The following is a 10,469-nucleotide window of genomic DNA, read 5'->3' on the forward strand; positions in this document are numbered from 1 at the left end:
GAAGATCACTGGCGGCATGTGAGTTTCTCGTATGTTCATTACTTCCTTCCTCTGCTTCCTCCTGATCGTGGAGCTGCTATGTCCTCCACCGTTAATCATGTGTATGGTTCCCAGAATTTTGGATGGGCGCTCGTCTTCTTTTTCTTTCGGCTTGTCTTCTCTGTTTCTTTTTTCTCCCTTGTCATTGCTCTTCTCTTTTCGGGCCACAAATTTCCTCAGCTCGCCTGTGTCAATCATTCTTTCGATCTCGACCTTTAAGTCTCTGCAGCTATCCGTTTCATGTCCGTAATCGTCGTGAAATTTGCAGTACTTTCTGGTGTCTCTTATCTCTGCTTTCATCTTTGGTGGCCATACCACGTTTTTGACGTTTTCTTTGATCCACATGAGGACATTAGTTCGGCTGGTGTTTAGCGGAGTGAAGTTATTCTCGTCATCTCTGGGATCATATCTCGATTCATATCTTGTCTGGGGGGCGAATCGTCTGCTCTCTTTGGGTCTTCCTCTCCTGTCATCAGGTTTGGACTTGGTTTTTTCTCTGGATCTCTCTTTTGATTCTTTTCCTTTTGCTTCCTTTCCGCGGATCGCCCTTCGCCCTTCGTCTAACTCGAAGTATTTCTGGGCTATGCCCATTAAGTTCGAGAAAGTTGTGGGTTTATTGACTAGCAGCTTGTCCACCAGTTTTCCGAATCGCGTCCCTTCTCGCAATGCTTCTGTCGCCATGTCGACGTTCAGGTTGTCTATCTTCATAGCTTGCTTGTTGAATCGTTCGATGTAGCTTCGCAGGGTTTCTCCTTCTTCTTGGATGCAGGCTCTTAGGATACTGGTAGTGGTTTTAGCTGGGATGTTTGTGAGATATCTATTAAGGAACTATGTTGAAAGCGAAGCGAAGCTTTTGATCGAGCCTGGTTTTAATTTGTTATACCATCTCTGGGCTGTGCCCGTGAGTGTAGTAGGGAAAACCCTGCAGAGAATGGCGTCTGATACGCTGAGTAGCCCCATGGTCGCTGTGAACCTAGAAGTATGGTCTCGGGGGTCTCCTTCCCCATTGAAAATTGGCAGGATCGGCAGCTTCATGCTGTGCGGGATGGTTTCCTCCATGATCTCGGGCGAGAGGGGTGATCCTTTCAACCTGAGGTCGTCTATATCCAATTCTTCAGATTTTAGTTTTTTGAGTGCTTTGGCGATCTTCTCTTCTAAATCTTCTTCCACCACATATGTGGCCTTGCTTTTTTGGGGTGTCTCTGACGATTCGCCCTCTCCTTCTTGGTGTTTTTTCTTAGTCTGCTCTTTCCCTGCATCTCTTTCTTGTCGCTTGCTCCTTGGCGGGGCGTCTTCTTTTTCCTTCTCCCTTCGTTCGTCTCTCTTTGAATTCAGACCGCTCCGGGCGTCCTCCTGGTTGTGCTCATTTCTGGGTGTCTCCGGTGATTCCTCGTTAGATTTGTCTCTGTTCGGACTTTCTTCGTCGCTGGTTCTATTTTCTCGCTGGTTTCTTGCTTCGTTTCTTTCTCCGTTCCCTCTGGTTCGGGGTTCCTTGCTTTTATTGTTTTCTGCCCTTGTCCCTCGTCGGCCTGGGTTTGCGTTTTCTGTTCTTTCTCTTCTTCTGGGAGCTGTAGGGCTGAAATTTTCCCTTAGGATTTTCATAGTTTCTTCGTGCCTGTCGTTTGTTCTTTTGGCTTCGCTAGCCAATCTGTCAAGATTTGCTTGTACAGATTCTAGTATCTTTTTCAGTATTTCGTTGTGTGGATCTTGTGCTGCTGCGTTTGGTGCTTGTTCTTCAGTGCCCAGATTGAAAGCAATTGGGTTGCTTCCCCTTATCGGATTAGTTTGGTATTGGGGTGTTGAAAAAGAGGGCCCTCCGGTATTGCTTTTTTCCCCGGAGTTGTGAAGCCCGTCTTCCGTCACGTTGATTATCTCCGGAGTGCTTTTTGGGTCCATTGGTTGTTTGTCTTTCAGGTTTACTCTTTCAGAAGTCATCTTCTTCAATGAGATTTGTTTTTGAGTTCAGAAAAGCTCCTTCTTTTGAAGTTTAGTTAAGCTTTTCCCACAGACGGCGCCAATTGATGGAGTCTGCCTTCTGAACCGGTGAGTAAGACCTGCAAAACAGGGTAGAAGCTAACCGGACGGTGGTTGTCCGATTAACTCTCCGATGCTAAAGTCAGTCTAGAGCTTTGAGCAGCGTTTTGAGTATATGAATGTAATTGTGTTTCTAGGCATACCTCATGCTCCTTTTATAGTAGTCGAATATACCTAGTAGAGTTGTATTAGGCAGGTGAATCCTACTTTATAGGGATTCGGCAATATCGTAGAGATTCTCCTGATTTGTCGTGATCTACCTTAATCTGATAAGAGTCCTATTTAGGAACGTCTTCCTAAATAGTCTTATCTTCCTAAAGTAGAGCTTATCCTTCCATATGTAGTGTTTGTGTCCGAATAGGACAATACTTCCATACTTAGTCGATTACCCGAATCCCGGACCTGACGCGCTTTCGGCGGATCATGTGGGATTCGGTCTTTGTAGGCATATCTTCGAATTTCTAAGGATTCGGTCTTTATTAGCATGTCACCGAATCTTAAGAGATTCGGCTTTTCCTTCATATCTTCGGATCTTTAGGGGAAGTCCGGTATCACCTGAGAGTGGATCTCCTGCAACTCGGCTCCATTATACTTACAATAGGATTCGGTATCCATCAGTAAAGCAATAAAATATGCCTTTAAAAGAAGTAAAAGGTGAGCATCATGAAAGTAATTAAAATAGCATTATTGGTAAAGCAATAAAATATTGGAACATATACAAAAAGCTAATATCAGAGCTTTGTTATATAACAGTTATGATACATATGGCTTATTTTTTCAAATTGAAAATAAAAATGGCGCACGGTTCAACTACTATGTATATAGTGTAATTTCCTCCATGGTGTAAAAATAGGCCCCTTCCATTTCAATTTCTTTGATGGAATGGCCCGCTCTAACTAATCCATAGTTACCTTCAATATTTTTAAAATTGAAAATTTTCAATTCGACCGGTTCAACTACTAGTTTAATTGGTTAAAAAAAAATTAAATATAATTTAAAGTTTGGACATAGTTTATAGTCAAACTAGTTGAACCGTTGTCCATTAGCTGTTTTAACAAAAATTAAAATTTTCAATTTTCAATCAGTTAGACTAAATTGCTGGTTGATTTTCAGTTCAACTGATCTGACCGATCTGGTTTTTTATTCGCTGATTTAACCATCTATGTAGCCCCAAAATACTATTTTTTGTTGAATTTATGAATTTAACTTATTCAGATAATTAATATTAAATTTTATTTATTTAATTAATTTATAATATATTCTTATCAAAATTTTAAATTGTTATTATCTATCTTGAAATTAAATTAAAAATGTAAAAAGTATAATGGATGTATTATTATTTACTATTTGTATTTCATAATTTTGTCATGAGAATAATGAATGTATTTTACACATAACTATCTTCATGAATATATGTTAACACTAAAATGTCATGAAAAATATGATACATTTGAGTTTGTGAAAGCAATAATCTTAAAAAGGAATCCACTATTTAAGATTATAAAATATCTACCATTCATTTGAATTTGCAAAAGCAATTAGGAAATATTTATAGGAAAAATTATAAAATTGCAAAATTCAATCTATTTTTTTTTTTGAAAAATGCTTCTTTTAAGAAAATGTGCTATATATTTTTACTTTCTATGCTGTGTATCAAAAATTTATTAAAATTGTATTATCTAGGTATTTTTTAGATATCTAATATGTATCTGTGATTTATATTTTTAGGGGGAAAATGTGAAAAGTATTTTTTTATCTTTTATAACAAAGATGAATTTTTTGTGTGATTTGTACGTATATTTCAAAATTAAAATGTTCTTTTAAATAATTTTGTTATTTTTTTCAAATATTTATGGGCAGAACAGTCTCCTTAAGGCCATAAGATGTCTTTTTAAGATATTGGAGTAAGCTATTTTAAGTGAAATTAACTTATATTTGGATAAAATTAATTGTTCATAAGAGAAAATGTTGAAACAATTGCTGTAAAATGAACTGAGTACGATAAGGGTGAGTCGCGGACTAGGTCGCTCTTTTTTAGGCGTTTCGCGGCACAGTTCGGTGGTGCAAAGCTGACTATCAACCGCGGCGTCCCTAGAATAAAACAACCGGAAATACTGATTACACTGCACTGTGGAATCAGCTCTAAAACACTTTTTTTGTATTGCTCTGTATTTCTGTGTATCTCCAAATGAAAAATGAAGCCAGTATTTATAGGCTAAAAAAATATAGCTGTTGTGTAAATAATTAGTACAAAAAACGTTTTCTGATTAATGAGGGAAAACAGCAACAGTCAAAAACGTGGGGAGGTAAAATCAGAGAGTCAAAACAGTTACAAAAGAATTGAATAAAAAAAATATTAATACTTTTGTATCCAAAAAATAAAGTGCTGGCCGAACCGAACCACCCACCCACCCAGACCAGGCCGGACGGCGCGCGCGTGGTTAATACGGAAGGATGTAACTCCTACCCCGTTCACAAAATTGGGTACCTCTTGAGGCCCAAACCCATATGAGAAAAACCAAACTTATAAACCTAATGTATTGAGTTCTCCTAAGCAATGTGGGAAAACCACAAAACTCTCTATCTTCTCATTTCAAGTTACAAGGCACTTTTTTTTTAATTTTTTAAATTCAATAACTTTCCAACAATCCCCCACTTTGAATTTTCAAAATAGTTTTTCGAGCAATTTCTGTATCAATAAGATTATGCATAGACAAAGGTATCTTTCGATTTGAACCTTTGCGTAGTGAATAAGATTCTGATTCAACAAGAGTGACTCGTAGTCTTGAACTCTATCTCGGACATCAAACCACGCACGTTCTTTTCATAAGTGTTTTTCTAAAGCCCGTGCATTTATGGCCCTGCACGTCTATCCCAGTTTAGTGAACGCTCTAAAAATTTTGCCTCAAACTTCATAGGAAGCGGCCCCACTTCCACATTCACAAAGGTGAAGCTATCAAGAGTACTCCTATAGCTAGGTACTCCACTCCATATGGAGTATAGACTTCATTAAGAAATTCTATTAACTCATCCTTTACTTGCTTCAGGAATCATGCATTAAAATTGCATGTTCTAGCTCATATTCATTCATAACTTGTTATTACTCATTGAACCTATTTTTTGGGATCTCCAGTCAGTTAGGTCGGGTTACCATTATGAATGATTCATTGTATAGGCATTAGTCCCATTCCTTTTGGAGTTTTATGGACTTTCTCTCTAGCTAATCCTTTCGTCAAAGGATCTGCTAAGTTATCATCAGTGCGTACATGATCCACTCTAACAGCCCCTGTTGAGATAAATTCTCTAACAGTGTTGTGCTTACGACGTATCTGTCGTTTCTTACCATTATAATAACGGTTCTCAATTTTTGCAATAGCCGCGGTACTATCGCAATGGATCAACACAGCTGGTGTCGGTCTTTTCCATAAAGGAATCTCAGCTAGCAGGCTTCTTAGCCATCCTGCTTCTTCACTAGCAGCAGCTAGTGCTATCATTTCTAACTCCATCGTAGATTGAGCCAGAATCGTTTATTTCTTCAATTTCCAAGAAACAGCTCCTCCGGCTATACTAAAAATATAGCGGCTCATAGTTTTGGAATCATCGGACAAAGTATTCCAATCTGCATCGCTGTATCCTTCAAGTACAGCGGGATGCTTCTGATAATGTAAACCAAGATTCATGGTTCTTTTAAGGTATCTCATTACCCTTTCAATAGCATGCCAATGCTCAATAATTGGTCTACTAGTAAACCTACATAGTAACCCAACGACATATGCAATGTCGGGTCTAGTACAATCAGTAGCATATCGAAGGCTGCCAATGATGCTCGCATAATCAGACTGTCGTACACTATCACCAGTGTTCTTGAATAATTTTACACTTGGATCACATGGTGTACACGCAGGTTTACAGTCAAAGTAATTGTATTTCTTAAGAATCTTCTCAACATAGTGAGATTGATCTAAAGAAATTCCTTCTTCAGATCTAGTTATCTTTATGCCAAGAATGACATTCGCTTCACCTAGATCTTTCATATCAAAGTTGGCACTCAACGTTGATTTCACAGCATTCACAACATGAATATTTGATCCAAAAATCAACAAGTCATCGACATAGAGACATATGAAAGTACAAAGTTCCTTTTCAGATTTGTAGTAAATACATTTGTCACTTTCATTCACTTTAAAACCATTTGAGATGACAAGATTATCAAATTTCTCATGCCACTGCTTAGGTGCTTGTTTTAGACCATACAAAGATTTGCCTAACTTGCACACCTTCTGTTCCTGACCATGTATCACAAAATCTTCAGGTTGGTCCATGTAGATTTCTTCCTCCAATTCACCATTTAAAAAGGCAGTCTTAACATCCATTTGGTGTACAACAAAATCATATAGAGCAGCGATCGAAATCAGCACTCTAATGGATGTTATTCTAGTAACAGGTGAATAGGTATCAAAGAAATCAACGTTTTCACGTTGTCTATAACCTTTGGCTACAAGTCGAGCTTTGTATTTGTCTACTGTGCCATCAGGTTTCAGTTTCTTTTTTAAGATCCATTTACAACCTATGGTTTTGCAACCGGGAGGCAGATCAGTCAAATGCCATGTCTTATTGGACTCTAGTGAATCCATCTCATCATTGATGGCTTCTTGCCATAAATCAGAATCTAAAGAAGTTAGAGCTTCCTGGAGGTTTGTAGGATCCTCCTCTAAAGAATAGACATGGAAATCAGTTCCAAAATCTTTCGAAATTCTAGCTCTTTTACTTCTTCTGATTTCTGGTTCTGTATCATCAGTAATCTCATTATTCATGACCACAGGAACATTACTAGATGACTCGCCCCCACTATTTCCTAATTTAAAAGGAAACTTCTGTTCATAAAATTCAGCATTTACTGATTCAATAATAACTCGTCCAGTCAAGTCATAAAATCTATATGCTTTACTATTGACTGCATACCCAATGAAAACACATTCATAGGCTCTGCTAGCTAATTTTATTCGTTTCGGATCAGGAATCCGAACATAGGCTAAGCAGCCCCAAGTTCTCAAATAAGACAAATTTGGTTGTCTTTTCTTTAGGACCTCATGAGGTGAAATCTTATTGTTCGATTTAGGGACTCTGTTGAGTACATAACATACAGTCAACAAAATTTCACCCCACCAACAAGAAGCAGCTCCAGAATTCAATAAAATAGACACTACTGCTTCTGTAAGTGTTCTATTTTTTCTTTCGGCTTTACCGTTCATTTTAGAAGAATAAGGAGCTGTTATTTCATGCACAATACCATGTGAGTTATATAATTCTATAAACAAGCTAGATTCATATTCAGTACCTCTGTCACTGCGAAATCTTTTGATTTTCTTATTGAATTGATTTTCAATTTCTGTAACAAATAACTTGAACATGTCAAGCGCATCACTTTTATTTTTCATCAAATACACTTGTGTAAAATCAGAACAATCGTCAATAAAAGTGATAAAATATCTTTTACCATTTCTGGTCAAGGTACCATCAAGTTCACATATATCAGAATGTATTAAATTTAAAGGTTCAGATTCTCTAACTACTGATTTATGTGAGTTTTTTGTTATCTTAGCTTGACTACAGAATTCACATTTTTCAAACTCAGTTTGGTTCATTTTAGGAATTAATCCTAGGGTACTCATGTTGTTAATTATTCTTTTATTTACATGACATAGTCTAGCCTGCCAAATATTAAAATCACAAACCATGTAAACAGAAGCAACATCTTTATTAATAATTTCAATATTCAGTTTAAACATACCCTCACAAGCATAGCCCTTTCCCACAAAAATACCATTTCTAGTAATGGTGTACATATCTCCACCAATGGTTTGAAAAAATCCAGCTTTGTTGAGAAGATATTCAGACACCAAATTCTTCCTCCTTATAGGAGTGTGCATCACATCCTTCAAGATTAGTATTTTTTCTGAAGTCAATTTCAGTTCAACACTTCCAATTCCAGCAACAGTAGTAGTGTGGGTATCACCTAGTAATACTTTCTTATCATCCACAACAGTGTATGTTTTGAACATAGAACGATCATGGTAAACATGGCGATTAGCGCCCGTGTCAACCCACCAACCACTTGATCCACCAACAAGGTTGATCTCAGCCATCATTTCTGTTATCATAGCCGTAAAAGGCTCTTCAGTCTGCCATATGACCCGGTTTTCCACAGTTAAAGCATAGAAATGGTGGCAGGTCATTCTTAATAGGTGGTGCATGTTTCACAATATGGTTCCTAGAAGGATTATCATTCTGGTTCGCTTTATTGCGATTCACATTTTGGTTTAGGTTCGAATTGCGATTCTGATTCTTAAAATTCTTGCCATTAGGCTTCAGACTCATCGAACTAAACTTTCTTGTGTTGTTAGAAACAACCAACACTTCATCTTTTAGATCATGTTTTCTCGCCTCTTCCTCAATCCGAAGATGAGTGATCAAATTTTCCAGCGAGAACTCTTTTGTTTTGTGCCTGAAAGAATTCTTAAAGTCCCTCCACGAAGGAGGTAATTTGTCAATTAAAACAGCAACTTGAAACTGTTCATCAAGAACCATACTTTCGGAAATGATCTCATGAGCTATTTTCTGCAATTCATGGGATTGCGCCTCGACAGATTTTTCATCACTCATTTGATATTTGAGGTAGCGGCTGACTGCATACTTTTTAGTCCCCGCCTCCTTGGTATCATATTTCTTTTGCAGCGCCTCCCAAGTTTCCTTTGCAATTTTTCCATCATTGTAGTAATCATAGAGATCATCACTTAGTGCATTGAGAATAAAATTCTTGCACAAGTAATCATTAGTCATCCACTGTTGAAGTTCACCGTTCCGGCAGTTTCATCAACAACAGGCATTGTCATTGTCAAAACACAAACCACCTTCTTGATGGTTAGGGAAAATCCAGTCTTCTGTTTCCACCTTTTGAAATGCAAGCCTTCAAACCGGAATGGTTTGTTGGCATCAACAGTAGAAGAAACGTAGGCAGCAACCTCATCGGTATTCATGGCAGCAATTGTAAAGGGCCACGTCTAAAAATTGTTGAAACAATTGCTGTAAAATAAACTGAATACGATGAGGCTGAGTCGCGGACTAGGTCGCTCTCTTTTAGAAGTTTAGCGGCACATCTCGGTGGTGCAAAGATGACTATCAACCGCGGCGTCCATAGGATAAAACAGCCGGAAATACTGATTACACTGCACTGTGGAATCAGCTCTAAAACACTTTCTTTGTATTTCTCTGTATTTCTGTGTATCTCCAAATGAAAAATGAAGCCAGTATTTATAGGTTAAGAAAATATAGCTGTTGTGTAAATAATTAATACAGAAAACGTTTTCTGATTAATGAGGAAAACAGCAACAGTCATAAACGTGGGGAGGTAAATCAGAGAGTCAAAACAGTTACAAAAGAATTGAATAAAAAAAATATTAATACTTTTGTATCCAAAAAATAAAGTGCTAGCCGAACCGTACCACCCACCCAGAACAGGCCGGACGCCGCGCATGTGGTTAATACGGAAGGATGTAACTCCTACCCCGTTCACAAAATTGGGTACCTCTTGGGGCCCAAACCATATAAAAAAAAACCAAACTTATAAACCCAATGTATTGATTTCTCCTAAGCAATGTAGGAAAACCACAAAACTCTCTATCTTCTCATTTCAAATTACAAGGCACTTTTTCTTTTAATATTTTAAATTCAATAACTTTCCAACAGAAAATTAACATGGAAATGACAAATCAGAAGTACTGCAACCTGCCAAAAAGTGTCCCGTTGCCACATCGCATGGATTGATTATTTTTATTTTTGTTTTATTTGGGGATAAGCTGCCACATCGCATGGATAAAATGTAAAATGTGATGTGTTGTTTCACTATTGGATGATTAGCTGAGCGTCGAAGCTGGCGGAGACAACGTCAAAAGACATGTTGAGAGAAGCAATAAAAAAGGCAGAGTCAGATGACATGTCACCACTTTTTATTAATTACGTACTTTTAATTTTAGCTTAAGCATTATAAAATATTCAACTTTTGCGATCATCAATTATATTCAAAATTTTAACAATCAGCCTGTTTAACTATTTTTGAGTATATTAATTTCTTTTTTAGCCATTCATAAATCAAACCAATTTTTCTAAAAATAGGATAAGCTAACATGGCAATATCCACACTTTTAACCAACCAGCCACTAAACCGATAACTATCCAAACAAACTAAAACTAAAACTACTCCAACACGCTGTGTTTTTCTCAAATTTTAAAAATAATTTAATTAAATTATTATTATAATTATAATTTTTAAATATATTTATTAAATATACAATTAGTTTATATTTTTTAAAATAAATCAAAATCTTTATTTTTATTAA

At 37.0% G+C, this 10,469-nt stretch overlaps 1 protein-coding gene across 1 annotated transcript; it reads right to left on the reverse strand.

Moving 5' to 3' along the window:
• Positions 1-8,250: 8,250 nt before the first annotated feature.
• LOC126661963 (uncharacterized) lies at positions 8,251-8,913 on the reverse strand. Its single transcript, XM_050355848.1, has one exon. It carries the CDS (start codon positions 8,911-8,913, stop codon positions 8,251-8,253), a length of 663 nt encoding a protein of 220 aa, XP_050211805.1.
• Positions 8,914-10,469: the final 1,556 nt, after the last annotated feature.

The sequence above is a fragment of the Mercurialis annua genome, linkage group LG8 (genome assembly GCF_937616625.2).
Source record: "Mercurialis annua linkage group LG8, ddMerAnnu1.2, whole genome shotgun sequence".
NCBI classification, from domain to species: Eukaryota; Viridiplantae; Streptophyta; class Magnoliopsida; order Malpighiales; family Euphorbiaceae; genus Mercurialis; species Mercurialis annua.